At 25.1% G+C, this 26,643-nt stretch overlaps 1 protein-coding gene across 1 annotated transcript in view; it reads right to left on the reverse strand.

Moving 5' to 3' along the window:
• LOC117172429 (proteasome activator complex subunit 4-like) overlaps positions 1 to 26,643 on the reverse strand; it is an 81,115-nt gene that overhangs the window by 18,153 nt on the left and 36,319 nt on the right. Inside the window, exons 8-12 of the mRNA XM_033360353.1 lie at positions 24,699 to 25,408; positions 16,637 to 16,907; positions 13,784 to 14,164; positions 9,150 to 9,710; positions 3,671 to 4,417 (exon numbers count right to left, since the gene is read on the reverse strand). Of these exons, the coding sequence (XP_033216244.1) occupies positions 3,671 to 4,417; positions 9,150 to 9,710; positions 13,784 to 14,164; positions 16,637 to 16,907; positions 24,699 to 25,408 (2,670 nt within the window). The remainder of the gene's footprint in view (positions 1 to 3,670; positions 4,418 to 9,149; positions 9,711 to 13,783; positions 14,165 to 16,636; positions 16,908 to 24,698; positions 25,409 to 26,643) is intronic.

Raw genomic sequence — 26,643 nt, forward strand, 5'->3', positions numbered from 1 at the left:
GTAATCTTTTAAAATGTTCTAAAGCTCTTGAAAATGCCAAAGAACAAAAAACAAATATACATTAAAATATTTCAAAACCTTTGATGATTTTATCAATTGAATTTAAAACATTCAAAAGGATTCCAAAGAATTTAAATGAATTCAAGATAACTTAATAAGAATTCAGGATCAATTCCAAAAACCAATTTCATAACTCTTAAAATCTTCTTGAATACAATCTTTAAAATTTACTAAAATATTATTAATTCCCAAGAAGTTATATGAGATCTGACAATATTTCCTGAAACCCTGGAAAAGTCTTATTCTTAAATATTCCAATCACTTTGAAATCTCTTCAAATTATTCAAAATCAATTACAAATTTCTAGAAATCTTCTGACATTCCCTAAAATAGTTAAAATCCTTTGAAATCTTACAAAATACCTCACGTTTCATAAATGAATTCTTTGAAATCCACTAAAATTTTTATAAAGTCCCTTAAAATCATTGCAAGTCTCGAAAATTTGATAAAATCCTGTAAAATCGTTTCATATATTCTGAAACTCAAAAAATTCTTTATCCAATAATATTCCAAATTAAAAGCTCCTGCAAATGCTTTTGAAGTTTTAAAAATACCTCGAAAATCTTAAAAGTCTCCTTGAAATACTACAAAAGAATTTAGGATAATTCAGAAATAGGTATAGACCTGAATTTAATAGTGATTAAACCATTGAGTATTCTAACATTACGTCACACTCAGTCGGTAACGTCGAAATCTATAAGGCCATATCACTTGGTGAACTGCAAAGCATAGTTTAGATAGGAGTTTGACTAAAATTAATTAATTTCTGCGAAATTTAGTAAAAATTCCTGATATGGCTTTGCTTTTAAGAAAGAAAAGCCATTTCTTTAATTATTGTTAGCGATTGAGGAAGTGTGGGATTTGGAAAATCCATCAAGAAAAAATATAATGTACCGCGATTAAAGATCAAAGACTGCGATCCTTCTTAGAAATCTTATAAGATTTCTTAAAAATTCCTAAACCTCTCCGACTTTTTTAAAAATCCATTCAGATTCTTTGCAGTCTATTCAAATCTTTCGAAGTATCTCGAAACTAATTAAAATTAATCTTAATCACATAAAATCTTTAAAATCTTCTTAAATTCCTTTAAATCTCTTGACAATCCTGAAAATCTTTGAACTTTTGCAAATAACTTAAAGTCTTTGCAAATAACTTTTAAATTAATTGCTTAACATTCTTTAAAGTTACTAAAACTTATGGAAATATGTTTAAATCCTATACAAATAAACTTTAAAATCCCGCCAAGTTCCTAGTTATTCCTTAAAATTAGTTGAACTCTTAGAAATCCTGTAAGTTTTCTTGATAATCCTTAAACTCTTCCGAATTTTTTTTTCAATCCCTTCAACTTCTTTACAATCATTTAAAATCTTTCGACGTTTCTCGAAATTGACTTAAATCGATTCAAATCTCTTAAAATCCTTTAAATTTGTTTAAATTCCTTTAAATCACTTGAAAATCCTTAAAATCTTGGCATTTTTTCAAATTCATTAAAATCTTTTTAAATAACTTTTTAAAAAACTCGCTTGAAATTCTTTAAGATCACTAAAACTGTCTTAAAATCTTACAAAATAATTTGAAAATTCTTCAAGTTTTTTGAATTATTTTTGGATTATTTTTAAATCCTTTAAAAAGAAACTTGAAGATTCCGCCATGTCCCTAGTAGTTCCTTGAAAACACTTGAATTCTTAGACATCTCGTAAGATTTCTTAAAAAACCTTAAAGTCTTCCGAATTTTTTTGAACTTCCTTCAACTTCTTTCAAGTAATTAAAAATATTGTAAAATTGACTAAAATTAATTCAAATCTTTTAAATCCAAAATCTTTAAATTTTCTTAGGCTCCTTAAAATCTCTTGAAAATCCTTAAATCAACCAATTTCTTTAAATACCTTGAAATCTCCTAAAACTCATTACATCTGTTATAATAACTTTTCAATGACTCGCTTGACTTTCTTTAAAATCACTACAACTGTCGTAAAATCTTATAAAATCTCTTGTAAATCATTAAAGCTTTTTGAACTATTTTTGGATTATTTTTAAATCCATTAAAAAGAAACTTTAAGATTCCGCCAAGTCCCTAGTAATTCCTTAAAATCACTTTAGTTTTAAGAAATCCTTAAAGTCCTCTTAATTATTTTTGTACTCACTTCAACTTCTTTGAAGTCATTTAAAACATTTAAAAATTGACTAAAATTAATTAAAATCTCTTAAAATCCTTAATTTTTTTTAGTCTCTTTAAAATCTCTTGAAAATCCTTAAATCATTGAATTTAGTTTAATCGCTTGAAGTCTCTTACAATTTATTTAAATCTTTTTAAAAAACTTTCAAATCTTTAAAATTACTAAGATTGTCTTAAAATCTTTAGAAATTTCTTATAAATTTTGAAACGTTTTTGAATGATTTTTAACTCCTTTAAAAGAAAATCTTAAAATCCCGTTTCAGAAATTCGTTGAGGTTCTTTTTTTTGAAAATCCTTTAACTCTTCCGAATTTTTTTGAAATTCCTTCAACTTCTTTAAAATCATTTAAAATTTTCGAAATTGAGTAACTCGCAGTAACTCGTTGAATAACTCGCTTGGTATTCTTTCAAATCACCTAAACTGCTTTAAAATTTGATTTAATCTCTTGCAAATCCTTAAACCTTTTCAGATTCTTTAAAAAATCTTTAAAATTCCTTCAAAATCGTTCAATTTTTCTGCATTCTTTTAAAATACTTTCAAATTTTTTGAAATCGTTAAAAATCTCTTGAGAAATCCCAAGATCACTTAAAGTATTTTTAAATCCTTTAAAGTCGCTTTGATATAACTTTATTTTATATGAAAATAGTTAAATTATTTATTATCGAAAAGTATTATGACATACCCTGGCAGACCGAAGGAACCGAATGGAGCCTCTACAAAGTACCCGTAAAGACCACATTGGGTTCCTATTCGGTTCCTTTTTAAAAAACTCGAAAAAACAGCAAAAGCAACTTTTAAATTGTTGAAATTCGGATTCTACGTTAAAATTACCTATAGAAGGTCACGGAATAATCGCAATTTAAAAGTTGATTTTGCTGTTTTTTTCGAGTTTTTTTAAAAAGGAACCGAATGGGGACCCAATGGGGTCTTTACGGTCAGTTTTCGTGATGGACTGCCTAATCACAAATTTTTCAAATTACCAACAATAATGTAATAAATGGGTTTTCTTTCTTAAAAGCAAAGCTATATCACGATTTTTTTTACTTAATTTCGCCGAAATTAATTAATTTTAGTCAAACTAAACAATACTTTGCAGTCCACCTTACAGATTTTGATGTTACCGACCAAACGTGACGTAATATTTGAAATGAGATGAAAGTTGGACAGCTTTTATTTTCTAAAAATTTGTAAAATTCCCGGTCGAAAAATAAATTCACTGTCATTTCCCCATTTTTTTTCTGATCTCATAAAATTCCTGGTCCAGCAGCCACCCTGAAATTGATCGTTTTTTCGCTGAATTCAACATTACAGTTGAAAATTTATCTGATTAGTTGAAAACTGATCTATTTTGTTAGAAAATTCATTATTTTACTGGGATTTTGTAGAAATCCTTTAATACTTAATTAAATGCAAGAAAAGAAAAAAATTTCTTACCTGCAGGACATAAAGTCTTCCACACTCAATCAAGGAAGCTTCCGATTGTCCCAACGGTGATTCATCCATAAGAGATTCAAGCAGCCAATGAAGCCTATTAGGATCCAGAGATTTCTGAGCCATCGCAAAACAAAGACTCCAGTTCCCTATTGAATCCACCGATAAATTACTCAATGCTATATTGACAATGGGAGTCAATTCCTTCCACATACTCGTAACCATTTCGAAACTCCAATGCTTAGTTCCCTGAATTAATCCTGCAACAATTTCAGACGCACATCGCTGTGAACTTTCCTGCTTGTCAGCCACAAGTCGCTTCAGATGTGGCCAAAAGTGATTTAAAAATGCGTCGCCATGATTGCGAAAGAGGAATTTAAAGAGGAGGTAATTCGAACAATTGAATCTCTCTTTTCCCTTCTTCTCCTCGAGGCTGAGATAGTGAATTAATCTCTCAACATTTTGTGGATCGTTGAAGAAATTGTAAACCTCTTGTTCAATATCGGAGAATTGTCTCGTCTCGAGGCTGAAAAATTGGTCAGACGATGAAGCGTAGACTTGCAATTTCTTCGGCCAGGTATAATAACCGACGTAGAGTTTGTGAACAAATCGTGGCTCATTCCACTGTTCGGGTGTCAGAGGCCGAGTTTTTGAGTTGTATTGCAGCCAAGAATTGTCGGCTCTTTCGCCTGGTTTTAATTCCTCTTGGCCCGAGTCAATCTGTCGCACTTTCGAGAGATCGAATTCCACCTGGAAGTGGATACGATAATTTTTTATTGGCTGCCACCAAACGTTTGGGCTGAAAAAGCAGTTTGGCTGGAAAAATTCATTTGAAAAATTCCCTGACTTTCCCTGATTTCATTAATATTTAAAGACCAAAATTCTAATCTTGTGTCATTTTTAATATAAAACCTTTCAGAAATGAAATTAAACATTATTTAATTTGTATACTGCCACAACATAATTTACTTGAAAAAATGTATCTATTTAAACAGAAAAGGGGATTAATGTGTCTTAATAATGTGACTAATGTTCTTTTGATTTTAACAAAATTCAAAAGAATTTAATTCCTAAGATTTCAAAATAATTCAAATGAATAGGAAAAATAACAAAATAAAATCCGTTGATTTCAATCAAATTTGATCGAATTTAGAGGAATTTAAGGAAAATGCAAAGAATTCGATGAAATTCATAAACATTTAAGTTGAACCTAAAAAAATTCGATTTAGTAAGTATGAAATTAGATAGAAAAATTCAAGAGAATTCAAAATTGCAAAAAGAATTAAAAAATCTCTTCGAATCTTTCGAAGCCCTACGAAATTCGACACCTCTTGTGAATAAAATTCTTTGGAATCCATTAAAACATTATAAAATCATTTGAAATTCTATGAAATTTCTCGCAATTTCCTGAAATTCTGAAAAATGTATTAAAATATCTTGAGAGCTTTTAAAATCCCATAAGATCCTTGGAATCCTTTAAAATACCCTAAAAGGTTTCAAAACTTTTCAAATCTTTCGAAATTCCTTGAAATCAATTAATAATTCCCTAAAATATTTGATGTTCTTTGTAATCTTTTAAAATCCCTTAAAATTTTTTAAACCTAGAAAATTCGTTATAATTTTGTAAAAAAACCCTAAAGTCTTTCAAATTCTTTAAAATCATATAATTCAGAAGAATTAAACAAATTAGAAAGAATTAATAAGAGTTCAGGATAAATTCCAAATTAATTCAAATGAATTGCAAAAAATATTTCTAAATCTCTTTATATCTTTGAAACCCTACAAAATCACTTGAAAATATATGAAATTTCTTAAAATTCTGGAAAATCTATTATAATATCTTTACAGATTTTTAAAATACCCTTTAAATCATTGAAATCCTCGGAAATATAATAAAAAAAACTTTAGAATATTTAAAAATACCCTAAAGTATTTAAAATCCTTTGAAATCAATGAAAAATTTATTGGGAACTTTAAAAATACACGAAAATAGAATCTTTTAAAATTTCCTAAAGCTTTTGAAAATTAGTTGATTCTTTTTAAATGCCCTAAAATCTATCTAATTTTTTTAAAATAAAAACATTCAAGAGATTAAAAAAATTTTAGCAAGCATTAATAAGAGTTCAAGATGAATTCCAAATTAATTCAAATGCATTGCAAAAAATATTTCCAAATATCTTTATATCTTTGAAACCCTACGAAATTACTTAAAAATCTATTAAATTTCCTGATAACAATATCTTTATAGCTTTTAAAATCGCTTAAAATGATTGAAATCCTCGGAATCTGATAAAAACTTTGAAATTTTTTAAAATACCCTAAATTGTTTTAAATCCTTTGAGATCCCTTAAATTCAATGAAAAATTTCTTGAAAACTTTAAAAACACACCACAGTATTTCAATCATTTTTTAATATTTTTAAATCCCTTGAAATCAATTAAAATTTTTTTCTATTTTTTAAAAATACCCTAATATATTCAAAATATTTTAGAATCCTTTCAAATTATTGAAATTGACAAACATTCATTGAAGTATTTTAAAATACCCTAAAATATTTTGCAAATCCTTTGAAATATTTTGAAATCCTTAAAAAAAAGATAAAGATCTGGAAAATTTATTTGAATTTGAAAAAAATACCATAAATCCTTACAATTCTTTCAAATTATTTAAATCTATTACAAATTTCTTAGAATCCTTAAAAATACTCGAAAATATTACAAATCCTTTGAAATCTTTTAAAACATTTTAAAGCTCTTGAAAATTCCCTGAAATTTTTCTACATGTCCTTAAATCTTTAAAAATACTTTGAAATCCTATTAAATAAGTGAAATCGATTAACATAAAAAAAGTTAAAACAACCCTAAAATCTTTTAAATCCTTTAGAATCCTTTCAAATTATTGAAATCGATAACAAATGTATTTGAATCTTTTAAATTGACATAAAATATTTTGAAAATCCTTTGAATTCTTCTGAAATCCTTTACAACTTTTTAAAAGTTTCTTGGTATTTTTCTTAATACTCTTCCATTTTTTTAATACCTTGAAATCCTATCAAATAAGTAAAATCGATTAAAGTCTTTTTTCTTTGAATTTTTAAAAATACCCTAAAATATTCCAAATCCTTTAGAATCCTTTCAAATGATTGAAATTGATAACAATGTATTGAAATATTTTTAAATACTCTACAATATTTTGCAAATCCTTGGAAATTTTTTAAAATCCTTAGAAACTGGTTAAGGATTTGAAAAAATTCATTCGAATTTTAAAAAAATACCATAAATCCCTACAATTCTTTCAAATAATGAAATCTATTACAAATTTCTTGGAATATTTCAAAATACTCGAAAATATTGTAAATCCTTTGAAACTCTTTAAACTTTTTAAAGTTCTTGAAAATTCCTCGACATTTTTCTACATGTCCTTAAATGTTTAAAAATACTTTGAAATCTTATTAAATAAGTGAAATCGATTAACTTTTTTTTAATTTTTTGAAACTACCCTAAAATCTCATAAATCCTCTAGAATCCTTTTAAATGATTGAAATCGATAAGAAATGCATTTTAATCCTTTAAAAGACCATACATTATTTTGAAAATCCTTTCAAATTTTCTGAAATCCTTAAAAACTTTTTCAAGCTCTTGAAAATTCCTTGGAATTAAAAAAAAAACTAAAATCCTTAAAATCCTTAAAGTAATTTAAAATTATTGAAATCTATTACAAATTTCTTGGAATTCTTTAAAAAAACTCGAATTATTACAAATCATTTGAAATCTTTTAAAACTTCTTAAAGCTCTTGAAAATTCCCTGAAATTATTCTACATACCCTTAAATCTTTAAAAATACTTTGAAATCCTATTAAATAAGTAAAATTGATAAAAATATCTTAGAATATTTTAAAATACCATGAAATTATTTGCAAATCCATGAAAATCTTTTAAAATTCTTAAAAACTTTGCAACAATCTTGAAAGTTCCGTGGAATTTTTTTTAAAGACCCTAAAATACCTTTTAAATTTCTTAAAAAGACTTCAAAAGAATTCAGCTCCGATTATTCTTGACAGTAGCTTAAAATGCTTCGTACAGAAATTTCCTGACTCTTCCCAATTTTTTTTAAATCCCTAACTTTCCCAGACCAACCAAATTCCCTGCATTTTCTCTGATTTTCAGATTTTTCCCTGACTTTTTTTAAATTCCTTGGAATTAAAAAAAAAAACCTAAAACCCTTAAATTTTTTTCAAATTATTGAAATCTATTACAAATTTCTTGGAATCCTTCAAAAAACTCGAATTATTACAAATCATTTGAAATCTTTTAAAACTTCTTATAGCTCTTGAAAATTCCATGGAATTATTCTACATGCCCTTAAATCTTTAAAAATACTTTGAAATCCTATTAAATAAGTAAAATCGATACAAAATTTTGTTGTAAATATCTCAAAATACTCAAAATCCTTTAGAATCCTTTTAAATAGCTTAAATCGATAAAAATATCTTGGAATATTTTAAAATACCATTAATTATTTGCAAATCCATGGAAATCTTTTAAAATTCTTAAAAACTTTGCAACAATCTTGAAAAATCCGTGGAATTTTTTTCAAAGACCCTAAAATACCTTTTAAATTTCTTAAAAAGACTTCAAAAGAATTCAACTCCGATTATTCTTGACAGTAGTTTAAAATGCTTCATACAGAAATTTCCTGACTCTTTCCAATTTTTTTTAAATCCCTAACTTTCCCAGACCAACCAAATTCCCTGCATTTTCTCTGATTTTCAGATTTTTCTCTGACTTTTTTTAAATTCCTTGGAATTTAAAAAAAAAAAACCTAAAACCCTTAAAGTAATTTCAAATTATTGAAATCTATTACAAATTTCTTGGAATCCTTAAAAAAACTCGAATTATTACAAATCATTTGAAATCTTTTAAAACTTCTAAAAGCTCTTGAAAATTCCATGGAATTATTCTACATGCCCTTAAATCTTTAAAAATACTTTGAAATCCTATTAAATAAGTAAAATCGATACAAAATTTTGTTGTAAATATCCTAAAATACTCAAAATCCTTTAGAATCCTTTTAAATAGCTGAAATCGAGAAAAATATCTTGGAATATTTTAAAATACCATTAATTATTTGCAAATCCATGAAAACCTTTTAAAATTCTTAAAAACTTTGCAACAATCTTGAAAAATCCGTGGAATTTTTTTCAAAGACCCTAAAATACTTTTTAAATTTCTTAAAAAGACTGCAAAAGAATTCAGCTCCGATTATTCTTGACAGTAGCTTAAAATACTTTGTACAGAAATTTCCTGACTCTTGCCAATTTTTTTTTCTTTCAAAATCCCTAACTTTCCCAGACCAACCAAATTCCCTGCATTTTCCCTGTTTTTCAGATTTTTTCCTACCCCCCCCCCCCCCCCCCCCCCCCATACACTGAAGATCATTAAACTTAAAAATGCTTGAATTAAAATGAGTAAAATTCATTTACCTTTGGATGTTTTCTCTTCTGTTGTTTCAGCATGCAGAGAACAATTTTCAATGCAGTTTGCCTCTCGAAAATGGATTCATGAATGAGTGCCTGAAGGAAATACTTGACGACTTTTTGAGGATAAATTTGATCGGGATGCGAGATTTGTTTAATTTGTGCCATAGCTATTAATCGCTGACGCCAATGAAGGTTCTTCTCGGTGATGATGCTCATCAATTCGTCGAGTAAAGACTTGTAGTTTTCGAGATTCTGCCGCCCTTTTTCCACGAGCATCTCTTTTCCCTTTTCGATTTCTTCTTCGGTAGGCCGAGGCAGTATCGAGGAAGAATCCCACAAGGCGGAAGCTGCCGATATACAGCTGTCCGGAACTTGAAGTGTTAATTGAGTAGTCATGAAGCCTTTCACAATATAGTATTGGATATTGTCTTGTAGAGCAATCACTGAGGGCTTTTCTGAAGGTTTTGCTAGGACTATTGCTGGCCATAAACTTCGTAAAAGTGACCAGTCTCGTTTCGTTACAAGCAGATCGTGCTTTGGACTCATTAGAACGTAGAGCGCTCCCTTAAAATAGAAATTTAAAAAAAAACTACATTTTCAGCGAACCCATTTTTTTTATTATTACAATTTTTAAAACCAGCGAGAAGAAAATTAATATTGATTTGGGGGTGGGGGGGGGGATGCTCACCCAATGATTTAAAAGAGCTTTTAAAATCGAATATAATAAGGCAAAAAATTCAATTTCCACGATTGTTCTAATCTATCTTACATACAATTTTGGATAACAAATTTATCTTTTTTACGTTAAAAGTGAATTTTTTCTTCAAAACTAACATTTTCGGATTGACAAAATCAATTTTTTTTACAAAAATTCATATTTTGGGCTTGAAAAATTGACTTTTGGTACAAAATTCGCTTTTTGAATTTGAAAATAATGTCTTCAAATTAAAATTGAGCTATTTCATTTTGGGTTGAAAAATGATCATTTTTCGACTAAAAAACAATATCTTGGTTGAAAATTCAACTTTTTGATAAAAAAATGTACGTGTTTTGTTAAAAACTTCTTTTTTGGCTTTAAAAATAATGTTTTAAATATACATTTAACTATTTGATTGGTAATTAATCTGTTTTAGTTGATAATTCATCTTTTTGAGTTAAATTCAATTCTTTTTACTTAAAATGATTTTTTTTTATTAAATAACTATTCTAATTTTTAATAAAAATTCATATTATTAGTTTGAAAATTCTTTGCTTGAAAGTTGAAACATTTTTTTAAAACTTCATTTTTTTTTAAGTCTCACAATTTTGGTAGAAAAATGATCACATTAGTTAATGATTTAAATAACTTGTTGAAATTTTATTTTTTTAGGATAAAAATTAATTTTTTAAATTTAAAATGAACTTTTTCGTTAAAAATTTATATTTGAGGGGTTAAAATGCAATTGTTTCGTACAGAAAGTTCGTCTTTATGTATCCAAATTTAAAAATTTGTTAGAAAATTCAATTGTGTGGTAGAACATTTAACTGTTTTGTATAAAATTAATTTTTTTATTGGAAATTTAGGTATTCTGTTGAAACTTCTTTTGAACTCCAATAATAATTTTTTAACTTAAAATTTTAAATATTTGAGAATTGACTTTTTTGTTGAAATTTTAAATTTTTGGGTTGAAAATTCAACACTTTTGTAGAAGATTCGTTTTTTTTTATTAACAATTAATTTTTTTGTAATGAATACTATGTATGGTTAAAACTTGATCTTTTTGATTTAAAAATTCCACTATTCGTTTATATATCGACTACTTTGTAGATAATGTATCTGTTTAGCTCGGAAATCGACACTTTTACTGAAAATTTTTATTTGAATAAATATTTAAATATTCCATTTTTGGTTAAAAATTTAACTATTATTCGGACAGCTCCTCACCAGCCATCGAGACCAATTTTAAGTAATTAGTAAAGTTAAAAAGTAATTTTTAAGAAATGTGAAGAAATAGCGGCGTTAGCCGAAATTGTCATTTTTCTCAAAATAGTAGAAAATAGTGCAAGCTTCGGATTATTTTAGCGAACAAAAATAGTGTAAATAGAGTTACAAATGAGAAAAAATAGTATCAAAATAGTTATAAAATTTTTCAAGCATTAAAAATCATTTCACTTAATTGTGAACTGTATTAATATAACCCAATAAGATAATTCAATTATTTTTGGTTAGAAATTCATTATGTTTGGCTGAAAAGTCTCCTATTAATTTTTTTGTAAGAATTCTTTTTTTATTTAAAAATTGTATTTAATTATTTAAATTTCATTAATTAAATTATTTTGTTAAAAATTCAACAATTTTGTTGAAGATTCATATTTCTTGGTTGAAAATTCAACCGTTTCGTAGAATTTTTTTTTTTAGTTTGAAATTTTATCAATTTCATTGAATTTCTTTTTCGACCAACAATTTTTTTAAATGAAAATTTAACTATTTTCTTGAACATTCATCTTTTTTGTTCGGAAATTCATCTCTTTCTGTAGAAATTTCATCTTTTTCAGTTTAAAATGAAATGGTTTGATTAAAAGTTGATCTGTTTGTGTTAAAAATGAACTTCTTTTCAAATTCACATTTTCGGGTTAAGAATTCAAGTTGTTTGTAGAAAATTCGCATTGTCAACTATGAAAATTTACTGCTTGATTGAAAATTGATCTGTTTTAGTTAAGGATTAAAGCATTTTGTTAAAAATTCGTCTTTGCTGGTTAAATCCAACTACGTATTACATTTTTCGTTGAAAATAATTCTTTTTAGGATAAAAACTCAACTCCTTGGCTGAAAGTTAAACTACTTTCTTGAAAGTTCATTATTTTGTTTGAAGATTCATAATTTTAGTTGAAAATTCTTTTTTTTTTGTTTTGTTAAAAAGTTATTTTTTAGCTGAAAATTTAACTATTTTGTTGAAAATTTAAATAACTGGTTGTGAATACACTTTATTATTGTTAATTCATACTCTTAGGTTAAAAATTCAGCAATTGTAGAGAAAATGCGTATTTTCAGATAGAAAATTCAACGGTTAGATAAAAAATTAATCCGTTTTAGTTGAAGATTAAAGTACTTTGTTAAAAATTTTGACTTTGCTGGTTAAATTCACCTGTTTTTTATTTTAAATTCAAATATTTATATGTTGAAATGCCAAACATAAGATTTTAGTTGAAAATTCATTTTTGTTGTTGTTAAAAATTGATTTTTTCAAAAAAAAATTTAACTGTTTTGTAAAAAATTAGCTTTTTTAAAAATATATTATAATAATATATAATATTATAATATATTGATATGATTTAAATTAATTATTATAATAATTATAACATTAATATAATAATATATTATAATACATATATTATATTTATTGAAAATTCAACTGATTGGTTGTCAGTAAACTTTCTTTGTTAATTCATATTCTCGGCTTGAAAATTCAAGTGTTTTATAGCAAACTTGTCTTTTTGGCTTAAAAATTCAACAATTTAGTATAAAATTCGATTATTTAATACAAAATTAAAATGTTTTATAGAATATTCACTTTTTTCATCAAAAATTAATTCTCGTCAATGACAATTTATCTACTCTATTTTTTTTGTAAAGAATTGATCTACTTTGGTTCAAAAATTCGACTATTTATTTTATAAATGTTAGGAATGAAAAATATAAACTAAAAATAAATCAAATTTGGACTAACGTCACATTCTTTGCACAAACTTTTTAGTTTAAAATTCCTTTTTCTGTTTTTGTTGAAAAGAAACTTTTTTATCTGAAAATTCAAATCTTTTTTTGAAAATTCAACTAATTGGTAGTAAAGAAACTTTATTATTATTAATTAATACAAACAGGTTAAAAAATCAACTGTTTATAGCCAAATTTTTCTTGTTGGCTTGAAAATTGAACAATTTGGTATCAAATTAAACTATATGTTACAAAATTAAACTGTCTTTCAGAAAATTCGTCTATTTATTGAAAATGAGTTCTCCCGAATGAAAAATTAACTGCTCCATTTTATATAAACTAACAATAATTCAAATAAAATTTGGACGAACTTCACATCCATTGTTTAAAATATTTATTTGGAAATTTATGTACATGTAATTTGTTTAAAATTCTACCTGGATGGAAATTCAATTTTTTGGTTCAACATTTAACTATTTTGATGAAAATTCATTTACTTCGTTGAAACCTCGTTTTTTGACTTATAAAATTTAAAATTTTGCATGAAATGATTTTTTCTTTATTCACTGGAAAATCTGTTTTGATTGAAAATTTGTCCTTTGTTGTAAGACTGCACTGTTTTTAATTTAAGACCATTTTTTTTTCGCTAAAAAAATAGTTATTAAATTTTTTGCGGAGGATAAATCTTTTTTGGTTGAAATTACAACCACTTGGTTGACAGTTGCACTAATTTGCGGAAAAAAAATTGTGAGAAAACATGTAAGTTTTTTCGAAATAGTAGAAAAATAGTGTCATCACTAAAAAAAAATAGTAAGCGGCGAGTGTGGTGTGAGTCCGGAGAGTGTGGTATGTAAGTGCGGAGAGTGTAGTGTGTGAGGGTGGAGAGTGTGGTGTGTGCGGGCGATGGGTTCGAGGCCTTCCAATATATTAAAATGTTTCTAATTACCTTATAAGCGTCATGATGCTCGGCCGTGTCTCGGCCCAGAATTTCCAGGATATACGGCACCAAAATTTTGTAGGAATGTGGATAATATGACATAACATCAGACAAAATCACCTGAGCCATGCCACGTACTTTTGCGTAGCGACTAGTAGACAATTCCATTAATTTTAGCATAATATGCTTATGTGTTTCAGTGAAAACAAAAGTTTGATACTGAACTCGAGCTTCATGTTGACTAATTATTCGATCCCAATAAAAGACGAGATTTCCATCTTTATTCGTCAATTTGTCCTCCCACATTTTCTTTGCCATTCGGTGGACTTTATTCTTTCTCATATAGTAGCCCCTCATCCTGAATTTTCCTAAAAGGATGGTTTGCCAAACCTACAAAAATAGATTTAAATTTTCATTCAACTTGAAATTATTATTTTTTTCCTGCATTTGTACAAATTGCTTTCTACTTTTTCAAATAAAATCTTGATATCTAGTGTAAAATCCTATATGAAATCTTGTGAAATATTTAAAGAATACTTTCCCTTTTTCACGTTTATTCGTTTAAATGCAAACTGAATAATTCAATCCTAATAATAAAAACCAACAATTATTTGTTGAAAGTTCATTTTTAAAAATTTAAAAGTCTAATAATAAAATTTGGTTCTTGAAATAATTTTTTTTGGTAACAATTTAATTATTTCTTGAAAATTTGATTAGTTTGTTGCAAATTCATTTCTTTTAGTGTGCTTTTTAATTCAGAATTCATATAAATTTAACTGAAAATTAAATTATTTAGTTAAACTATTATACTTTTAGTTCAGAACTCATTTCTTTTGGTTGAAAATTTAATTATTTTGTTGAAAATTAGACTATTTGTTTGAAAATTCATAATATCGGATTAATTCAACTTTTTGGTTGAACATTCGCCTTTTTGAACACAAATTTTTTTATTGAAAATATTGAAAATATGTGGTGAAATAGTCTAACATTATATTTTTGGTTCAGAATTTATATCTTTTGGATGAAAATTCAATTATTTAATTTAAAATTCAAATATTTTTCTTAAAAGTCATCATTATTTTTAAAAATTAAAACGTTTTGTTAAACAGGTGTCCTTTTTGATAGAAAATTCGTCCTTTTGGATTGAAAATTCATCTTTTGATAAGAAAATAATATTATTATACTAAACGTTAATACTTTTTAATTGAAAAGTTTACTATTTTATTTTCGACTCAGAATTAAGCTCTTTCGTTCAAAATTTAATTATTTTGTTGAAAATTCCAGCATTATCTTGAAAATTCTACTGTTTCATAGAAAGTTTGACTTTCTGAATTCAAAAGTTCCACAATTTTGATCATTTTTTTTGCCTAAAAATTTGTTCCTTCCTGCGAACTTGTTTTTTTTTCGGTTAGAAAATTCAACTATTTGATTAAAAAATAATGCATTTTTGGCGATACTTCTTTTTTTTATAGAAAATTAGTTGTTTTTTTGTATTGATAATTCATCTTTTGGTGCAAGTGTCATATATTTTTAATTACAATAAAAATATTTTTACTTGAAAAGTCTACTATTACATTTTTGTTTCATTATTCATCTTTTGATTGAAAATTTAGTTATTTTGTTGAAAATTCATATTTTCTAGTTAAAAATTCTGCTGTTTTGTAAATCCTTGGCCGAAATTTTCTTAGCTGGCAATTTGTCTTTTCAGTTTGAAAATAAATTTCTTTCGATTAAAAATGCAATTGTTTGGTTAAACATTAATCTGTTTTAGATGAAAATTCAAATATTTGGTTGAAAATCATATATTTTGTTGAAACTTCTTTCTTTCGATAAAAAATTAGTTTTCTTGATAGAAAATTAATCTTTTCGGTTGAAAATTCGTAGATTCAATTGTTCTTGTGGAAAATTGGTATTTTTTGCTCTGAAAATTGATCTCCTTTGGTTGAAATTTTATCCTCTTTGGTTGCAAATGAATCAGTTTTCGTTGAGCATTGAACTATTTTGTTAAAAAATAACTTTTCTGGTTGAAAATTAAAATATTTGGTTGAAAATTTACTGATTTTGTTAAAAATTCGTTTTTCTTTTTATGAAAATTAATTCCCTGGTTGAAAATTCATCTGTTACATGTTTCGTCGAGAATTCATCTTTTTTGTTTGAAAAATCAACTGCTTGGTTTAAAGTTAAACAATTACAATTTCCTTTATAATTCATCATTTTAGTAGAAAAATCATTTTTTTATGATTCATTATTTTAGTTAAAAATTTAACGGTTTCTTTTATTTGTCTTTTTATCTTTAAATGCATTAATTTGGTATTAAATTAAACCATTTGATTGAAAATTCATCTACTTGGTAGAAAATTTGCGTATTTTTTTGTTGAAAATTCAAATATTTTAATAAAGTTATATTTTCGGTCGAAAATGTATTTTTTTTTGTACAAAATTTGTCCTTTTGGAATTAAAATTTACCTTACAGTATAAAAGTCGTCTTTTTTTGTTGAAGATTGACCTTTCTTGGTTAAAAATGAACTTTTTTTTACAATTCTTTTTGGCTGGAAAATTGAACTATTTCTATTTAAAAAATTAAAAATGTAACTATTCGTTTGAAAATTAGATTTTTTGTTAAAAAATCAACAATTTCGTTAAAAATCCATAAGTTTTGGTAAAATTTTAACTGTTTTGTTAAAAATTTAATCTGTTTTAGCTGAAAATACATTTATTTTTTTGAAGATTCATGATTTTAGTTGAAAATTAATATTTTCGGGTTAAAAATTCATCTAGTTTGCAGAAAATTCGTCTTTTTAGTTTAAACAATCCTTTTTTTATGTTAAAAATTGAATCATTTGGTTAAAAATATTATAGTACCTCAGACAAAATGACGATACTCTTGATATCATCTTCTGCCGATTTTAGCATGACATCCTGAAGTCGACTGATAAGTTGACTTAATGAATGTCTCACATTGCTTCCATCAGGCATTTTAATTTCTCCTTTAATTCCGATTTTAAGTTTGAAAGGCGTTGGCTCAATGACCGAGGGTTCGAGAATTAAAGGAGGTTCTTCCCAAATTGGTAGCAAATGTTCGCATCCTGAAAGGATTTCATAGACGATGCTTAAACTGTCCAGAAGATCCTCCCTGAAAAATATTAAGTACAATATTAACTAAATATTTTATATATTTACATTAAATATTAAATCAGTGGTGTGTTGTTTAAAAAAAGTTGTTTGGCGGCACTTGTTATAAGTGGAAAGAACGTTACGAACTTAGATAACATTTAGAACTTCTACCTAATAAGAAAAGCCAACTATATTTTTGGGTAAAAGTTCATTTATTTATTTAAAAAATGTAACTATTTAAAAAAAATCGTTTCAAATTTGGTTGAAAACAAATTTTTTAAACAGAAAATTAAACTATTCCATTTTTGTTTAAAAATGTATCTTTTTTAGTTAAAATTTCAACTTATTGGTTGAAAATTTGTCTCTCTTGATATAAATTTAATCTTTATTAAAAACTTATCCTTTTTGGTTAAAAATGCAATTGTTTCGTTGAAATATAAACTGTTACATGCTACGTTAAGAATTCATATTTTTTATTTAAAAAGTCGATCATTTGACTTAAAGTTCAAATTTGAACAAAAATTAATAATTTTTTTATTGAGGATTCATAATTATAATTGAAAATTTAACTATTAGCTCTTACTGAACTTTTATCTGAAAATTTGTACTGTTTTGCATAAAATTCCTCTTTTTGGTTTTAAAATTCAACAATTTTGTAGAAAATTAAACTCTTTGATGAATAATCATATTTTTGGGATGAAAATTAAGTTTTTAAACCGATAATTCATTTTTTGGCTTCAAAATTAAATATTTTTGCTGAATATTCATTCATTTTGTTCAAAATTCAACTTTTCGGTAGAAAATTTAACAAATTTGTTAAAAAATTATTTTTTTAACTGAAAATTTAACTGTTCCATGTTTGGTTAAAAATTTAATCTTTATATTTGATAAGTTGGAAATTCGTTTTTTCTTACAGAAAATTAATCTTCTCGTTTTAACTTAAAATTAATTAATTATTCAATTAAAAATAGAATTGATCTTCTAGATTGAAAATTCACCTTTTTGGTTGAAAATTTAAAAATTTTGTCGAAAATTCGTTTCGTTTAATGTTATTTATCTTTATTACAGTTTTTATCTGAAAATTCAATCATTCCATTTTTGGTTCAAACTTGATCCTGTATATTTTACAAGTTAAAAATTTAACAGTTTGGTAGAAAATGTATGTATTTTGTCGAAAAGTCGTCTTTTTGGGTAGAAAATTAATCTTGTGTGTTGAAAATTCTTTTTATTGGTTGAAAATTTAACTATTAGGAAATTAATTTTTAATCTAAAAGATGAAGTTTTAACTATGTAATTAGACTACTCTTCTATCAAAAAAGACGGATTTTCAAAAAATAAATTAATTTTCACTTAAACCAGATCAATTTTTAACTAAAAATAGATTAATTAAATTTTTAGTGAAAAACTTAGTTCTTAATAAAATCAATGTAAATTTTCAACCAAGAAGATTAATTTTTTATAAAAAAAAGATCAATTTTCGACAAAAAATGGCCAAGTTCATTTTCAGTGAAAAAAATTGATTCTAAATGAGAAAAAAAACTAATTTTCAACCAAAAAAAATCAATTTTCAAGCAATAAGATGAATTTTATACCAGAATACAGAAATTTTAAACCAAATATTTAAATTCTCAACTGTAAAAAGAGAAGTTTTGAACTAAACATGTTAAAAAAAAAGAAATAATAATTTTCAACAAAACAGTTAAGTTTTCAATCAAAGTGATGAATTCTCATTATTTTAAACTATAATGATGAATATTTCACTGAAATAGATTAATTTTAAATCAAAAAGATGAATTTCCAACTAAAATTATAAAATATTCAATTGGATTTGTTCAATTTTCAACCAAAAAGATAAATTTACAAAAAAAATTTTGAATATTTTATTTTAATACTTAAATTTTCATAAAAGAAAATTAATTTTCTAAAAAAAAAAGATTTTTAAACAAAATACATGAATCTTCCACCAAATAGTAGAATTTTCAACTAAAAAAGATCAATTTTCAACCAAATAATTGAATTTTGAATTAAAAATATCAATTTCCAACAAAAAATGGGATAGTTAGATTTTCAGTTTAAAAAAATTGTAATCAAACTGATGAATTTTAAACTAAAATTATTAACTTTCAACTTAAATAGTTAAACTTTAAATCAAAAAGATGAATTTATAACCAAAAAAATTAATTTCTACCAAAAAAGACGTTTTTTAACTAAAAAAGATAATTTTTCAAAAAAAATTTAATAGTTAAATTTTCAGTTAAAAAAATCAATTTTAAGCTAAAGAGATGAATTTTTGACATGATGATCGATTTTTAACGTGATGAAATATTCAACTGGAATAATGACATGTTTAGCTATAAAAATAGTAATAAAAAAACACATTTTTCAACCAAATACTTAAAGTTTCAAATGTAATAATTAAATTTTCAGCAAAAAAAATTAACTTTTAGGTAAAGAAAAGACGATTTTTCAACTAAATGGATGCATTTTCAATTCAAATGATGAACTTCATATTTAAAAAAATAGTTTTTTTTTATAAGGGTTTAACTTTTAACAAAGTAATCAAATTTTCAGTTCAAAAAAGATGAATTCTGACAATAAAAATGTAGTAGTTGATATTTTAATCAAAAAATATTCTAATTTTGATTCAAAAGAAGTTTAATTCAATCAAAAAAAGACAAATTTTCTCAATCATTTGAATTTTTAACTATGAAAATTTTTTCTCTTTTGGAGAGAGAGAACATACTTGAATTTTCAACTAAAAATGATAATTTTTTAACCAAAAATATACTAGTTAAATTTTCAGTTGAAAAAATTGAAGTTCAAACAGAAAAGAATTAGTTTTCAACGAAATAGTTCAATACAGTACTATAAAGCTACTTTTACAAATGAAGAATCATTGTTATTGAATTTTATATTGAAATTTAAAAAGAAAATCAATAAAAAAAAAATTTGAAACCAAAAAGACGAATTTTCAACAAATAAAGATTTTTCTTTGAAGAAAGAAAAAGAAGTTTATTTAATTGGTTGAACTTTCAAGCCAAATGACGAATTTTCAAACAAAAATATAACCATGGCAATTATTTTTTTTACTGAAAAAGGAGAATTGTAAACTAAAAAAGATCAGTCTTAAAAAATGGAAGTTACATTGTCAGTTAAAAAATTAATTTTACACAAACAAAAAGTCCTTTCGACTAAACAGTTAAATTTCCAACAAAAGCCTTTAAACAAAAAATTAATATTTAACAATGCAGTTTAACTTTTACTCAATTATAGTTAAATTATCAATTAAAAGTAATCGTTTTTTAACAAAATAGTTAAACTTTTAACGAAAGAGATAAATTTGTTATTAAAAATATAAATCTTAAAAAAAATGATTTCTTAACGAAGTGATTCAACCAAATCTTTCAAACAAAATAGTTGAATACTCAAGCAATAAATAATTTTTAACCAAAAACTTTTAATTTTCATTAACCAAATTGGATGAATTTTTGGTTCAAAAAAAGATTTTTCTTTAGCTGAAAAGTCTATTTAGTTCAGAATTCAATTATTTTTCAATGGTAGAAAAGACATCTTACTTAGCTGAAAATGAACTTTTTTGTTGAAAATTGAAATATTTTGATAAAGCTATATATTCGGTTAAAAATTTTGGATTTAAAATTTACCTTACGGTAGAAAAGACGTATTTTTTTGTTGAAGGTTGACCTTTCTTGGTTAAAAATGAACTCTTTTTTTTAATTCAACTGTATTCGAAAAATTCCTTTTGACTGGAAAATTGAACTATTTCTATTTAAAAAATTAAAGATCTAACTATTCCTTTGAAAATTAGCTTTTTTTGTTAAAAAATCAAAATTTCGTTAAAAATACATACGTTTTGGTAAAATGTTGACTGTTTTATTAAAAATTTCGTCTGTTTTACTTGAAAATTCATTTTTTTTAAGATTCATCATTTTAGTTGAAAATTAATATTTTTTTGTCAAAACTTCAACAAACATTCGAAAAAGATGATTTTTTAACCAAAAAGAATGACTTTTTAACCAAATTGGATGATTTTTTTTTAAACAAAAACTTCAAAAAAATATTTGAATTGAAACAAAAAATACTTTAAAATATTTCAAATCCTTTAACCATTTTATCAATTGATCCCGAGGATCAATTAAATTAAAACTTTAAAAAATTCATCGAACAACTTCAAGTAAATTCATAAAATTCAAGAGAATTCGAAAGAATTAAGGGTGAATTCCAAATCTCTTCAAATATTTAAAACTCTACAAAATACCTCAATTCTTATGAATAAATTCTTTAAAATAAACTAAAATATTACAAAATTCCGTAATATTTTCTAATGATATTTTCTGAAATCATGGAAAATGTATTAAAATACATTGACAGTTCTAAAATCCCTTGAAATAATTAAAATCCTCAGAAATCTTACAAAATAAAGTGAAATCTTTTTAAATATTTTAATACCTCATACATCCTGTAAAATCGTTCCATATCTTCAGAAATTCTAGAAAATTCTTTATCCTAAAATATGTGAAAAGCTTTAAAATCACTTCAAATTCTTGATTAAAAATGCATTTTTTAAAACATTTATCATTTTAGTTTAAAATTCGTTTCATATTGTACTTAATATGATACCCACAATAATTGTATATAAAATAATTTATTACCCAATTGTTCCCCTACTTCTTGGCTTGTAGCTGATCTACTTTATTTAAAAACAAAAAATTTTTTCAATGATTCTTCATTTGTTTAATTAAAAATTCATCTATTTTGTGTAAAAGTGAACTATTTTGATAATATTAATTTTTTGGTAGAAAATTGAAACACTTGATTAAAAAATCATTTTTTCATGAACAATTATCATTTTAATTAAAAATTCATTTCATATTGTATTTTATTCAACACTCATCTTTTTTTAGTAGAAAATTAATCTTCTTAGTTGAAAATTCACCTTTTTGATTAAAAAATTAACTATACCCGGTAGAAAGTTTGATGTTAAAAAGTCAAACTGAATTTTTTGTTGTTTAAAAATTGAATTATTTTCTCTTTAATTTGTCTGTTTTTAATTTAAAAACTCATCTAGTTTCGTAGAAATTGCATTTTTCTGGGTTAAATATTCAACTTTATTTGTGTAATATTCCGCTTTTTAGTTCGAAAGCTCATTTCTTTTAGTAGAAAGTTGATATTTTTTGGTAATGAAGGCCTCTGTTTGATTCAGATTAATCTTTTTTGGTGGCAAAATGTACTATTTTGTTAAAAATTCGTTCTTTTTTTATTTTAAAATTAATTTATTTCAACTAAAAATTTATCCGTCTTTTTTGGTAAAAAAAAATAATCTTGGCTGAAAATTAATTTTCTTAGTTCAAAATTAATTTGTTCCGATAAAAATGTAACTAGTTTGTAGAAAATTCATTGTGTTTTGGTTGCAATTTAATCTTCTGAAATAAAAATTCAATTTTCTAGTTAAAAATTGATTTGGTTGCAAATTTAAATATTTTTACTTGAAAAGTCGTTTTTTTCACAAATTTATTTTTAAACTTAAAACTTAACTATATAATTTATGTACTATACTATGTACTATGTGTACATAGTATGTTATGTAGTATATTATTAACTTCACACAAATATTTATATTCAACTAGTTGGTGAAAAATTAAACTATTTTCTTGAACTAAAAATATACATTTTTATTGAAAATTCTTATTTACGAGTAGAAAATTGGAATATTTTGTATAAACCCCGTAATTCGTCCCAAAATTATTTTTGAAAAGATTTAAATAGATTTCCAAAATTGTACAGAAAAAATAATCTAAAAGATTTCCGGGCATTTTTTTCATTTTGCAGGTTTTATTAAAAATTTAAGGAAAAATTCGAATAATTTTAAACGATATTCAAAAGGCCAGAAAGATTTTATAAAAATAATTTAAAAGTTGAAAAGATTCCAAATAATTAAAAATAAAATTATATACAAAAATTTTATTAAAATTCCTTTGAAAATTAAAAATGGTTTTTTATCTTAGAAAATTAATTTTAGGAGAACATTTAAGAAGATTTCAAAAGATTTTCAAAATTTTAAACAAAAATTAGAAACTTTTAAGGGATTATTTTTTATTTTGCTGGACTGATTAAGTATTTCTAAGGTTTGAAGAAAATGAAAAAATTTTCTCAAGATTTCTGGGGAAATTTTCAATTATATTTTTGTTTTCAAACTTATTTTTTACCAAATACTTAAAAAGAGTTTGAAATAAAAACAAATTTGGAAGCATACAAAAATCGAACAATTATTATTTTAGAAAAAATTCGATTAGGCTAAAAGATACGAAATATACTTAAGATTCCTGTAAAAAATATTAACGATTTTTCTTTTTAAAAAATCATTTAAGAAAATATTTAACAAGACTTCAAAACAAATGTTGATGTATAAATAGCAAATGAACAATTATTCATTTTTGAACATTGAAAATAAAAAGAATTGAACTTCTAGTTTAAAAAGTGTTAATTAAAAAGAAAATTGTAATCTATCAAGTTTTAATGCTTTTCACTAAAATTGATTAAAATTATATAATTCAAAAAAATGTAATTAGTTGATTCATTCTTCTAATTAGAGCGTTGAGAATTATAGTGTGGTTTTTTTTTAAACCTTCGACCTGTACAATTTTTTATTTTGTAGTTTACCGATATTTTGTTTTAAAGTTGAAAAATTAAACATTATTCTTTGTTTTTTCTCAACTATTTTTAAGGGTATATTTAAAAAGATTTCAAAAGATTTCCAAAATTGTCAGAAAATAATCTGGAAGATTTTAATGGATTATTTTAATTTTGCAGTATTTATTAGAAGTTTTAGAGAAAACTCGAATGATATAAAAAATTGTTAAGAAGTTTCAAAAGAATTAAAAAAATGATAACAAATTTAAAAAGATTCCATAAAATTTTAAACAAAATTTAGTTTGTTGACGATTTTGAAATTAAATTTTGAACTTTTTTAAGCATTTTGAAAGGCTGAAAAAGAAGAAATAAATTTGACTAAAATTCATATAAAAAAACATGTATATTATTATATTTTACCGATTATTATCAAAGATATATTATATATAGCAAGATTTGCAATAATTGAAAAATTAAGGGAAACACAAGACTCAAAATACGTAAAAGTAAAATATCTTGTTACAAACACTAATCACAATAATGGCCATTCTTAACTTTTCAATTATTTTTGTGATTAAACTTCATTCTTATATTAATATGTACATTAAATTAGCCTATTTGTAAAATATTTTGTAATTCAAATTCATAAGGTTAATATATTTTAAAATGAAAAGGGGATAAAAGTGAATAATATGTAAGATATTTCAAATTAAAAGCATTGATAGTACAATAATTTTAAACTTATAGAAGATATTCCCAGACGAGTGATTGCAGATTGATAAATCAAAAATTGCAGTCAGATCGTACTTTTAAGACTAAAAAAAATGGTAAAATTTGCGAAGTTTTTTCAATGTTCAGTTTAAAGGTCTTCAAAACAGAAAAAATATAAATTCTAAGCAGGTATCAATGCGAGTTGGGCAATGGCCGATTTTTGGTTGCAAACTGCTCTTTTTTTCAAAAATCAACTATTTGATTGAGAATCCATGTATTTCGTTAAGAACTCGTCTTTTTTTTCGTGGAAAATTAATCTACTTGGCTAAAAATTAATCTTTTTTCACTGAAAAATATCTTCATTAGTTAAAAATTCAACTCCTGTTAAAAAGTGCTTGAACTCTTACGTAATTTAAGTAGGACCCCCTAACTAGAAACAAAAAAGAAGTACCTCGTCACAGAATTCGGGTCGGCAATAAATTTTTCAATCCTCGCAACTTCCGGCTGCAAATACTTGATGAAAAGCTTCTGCGCGACTGAAATTTCCTCCTCTCCCGGAACATACCATTCCGTCTCAATGGATTCCGTATCCACCGGCTGTCCCCAATCCAAAACCTGAGCACACTCTGGACTGCTATAATCCCTGTCCTTGCGGTAAGCTTTATTAAGCGAAACATCGCAGAGTGAGACGAAAAGTCCCTCCAACAATTGATAAGCAATGCCGGAGCCTTCTCTTGACTTTAAATGGAGAACTTTATCAATAACGTTGGTGAGAGTGTCGATATAAGGCAAAATAAAATTCCCACTGGCGCCCAGAGTGCCAGAAAGTACAAGCATTGTATAAAGAAGCCGATTGTCGAGATTCTCTTCCTTGGCGACGTCGTCGGCCTCCTCAACCAAATCGAGAACTGTTTGCGCGAGCATTGGCAACAGAACGGGCAGCGCCAAACGACTGTTTGCCTTGGCGAACATTTTGCAGCAGGACATTACCATCTGACCCGCCACTTTCGTCTCCTGGGTTTTCTCGATCACAAAGGTGCGGAATTTCTGGACTGCAACTTCGAACAACTCGTCGCTCGTCTGGCAAAACATCGAGGATAGAAGCTCGAAGAGAACGTTCTCGGCTATCATGTCCATAGCACTTTTCCCCACCTCGCTCTCCTGGAAATTAAAATTTTATTTCGATATCAGAAAAACAAAAAAAGAATATCTAGTGAAATTTTGTTTTCAAATTTCCGGCCAATTCCCGAATCGAAATTCACGGGTTTCTCTTGTGATATGTGTACCTCAATTTCGCTCCTTATTATTAATTAAAAACAATTACTAAAATATACGAGAAGAGTTTATAAAATTAATCTTTTATTAGGATCGGTATTATTTTACTAAGTAGAAGAAAAAATTAGACATTTGTTCCCAAAATTCTCGCAAAACAGGGGAAATAGGATGATCTTCCACGAAAATGGGGGAATAATAGGGTAATAAATTCTTTTATATGGAATTAATGGAGGTACCATATATCTAATATTTTAGGTCGACATATATTGCATTTTTTACGAAAGAGTTAAGTTTTTAAGCTAAAGTCGAATTTTTTAGAATGCATTTGAATCTCAAACCTGAATAAATGGATTTAAAAAAATTAATTTTCTAGAAAGACCAAACGGTTGTGTTTTTCACAAATAAATTTGAATTTTTAACCAAATTTTTTAATTCTCAACATAAAAAAAAGGATGTTTACACCAGAAACAGGAATTTTCTATAAAACAGTTGAATTTTTAACCAAAAAGTATGAATTTTCAACTAAAATGATACATCTTCAACAACAAAAAAAGGAATTTTTTAGCCAAAAAGACGAAATTTCTAACAAAACAGTTGAAATTTGGGCAAAAAGTATGGTTTTTTAACAAAAAGCTAATTTTCAAACAAATTGTTAAATTAAAAAAATATATAAATAGTTAAATTTTCAAGTCAATAAGAATTTTTCAAAGAAGAAAGATGACTTTTCCACCATCAGATGATTTTTAATTCCAAACGGGAGAATTTTTTAGAAAACGGTTGAATTTTCGACAAAAAGTATAACTTTTTGTCAAAATAGTTGAATTTTCAAAGCAGAAGAATTTTTTTTTAGAAAATAGCTAAATTTTCAATAAAAAAGTTAATCTTCAACAAAGAAAGATGCCTCTTCTACAATTAAAGATTAATTTTCTACCAAAAGACGAATTTGCTACCAATAAAATTAAATGGAAAAAACTATAATTTTGATTAAAAAATATTTGAAACCTCAACCAAATACATGACTTTTCAACTAAAAAATATATTTTTGAACCAAAAATGATGTCGTGAAATTTTAAATTTCGAAAATTAATTTTGATTAAGAAAAAAACACGAATTTTCAACAA

This window comes from Belonocnema kinseyi, chromosome 5, assembly GCF_010883055.1.
Source record: "Belonocnema kinseyi isolate 2016_QV_RU_SX_M_011 chromosome 5, B_treatae_v1, whole genome shotgun sequence".
Lineage (NCBI taxonomy): Eukaryota > Metazoa > Arthropoda > Insecta > Hymenoptera > Cynipidae > Belonocnema > Belonocnema kinseyi.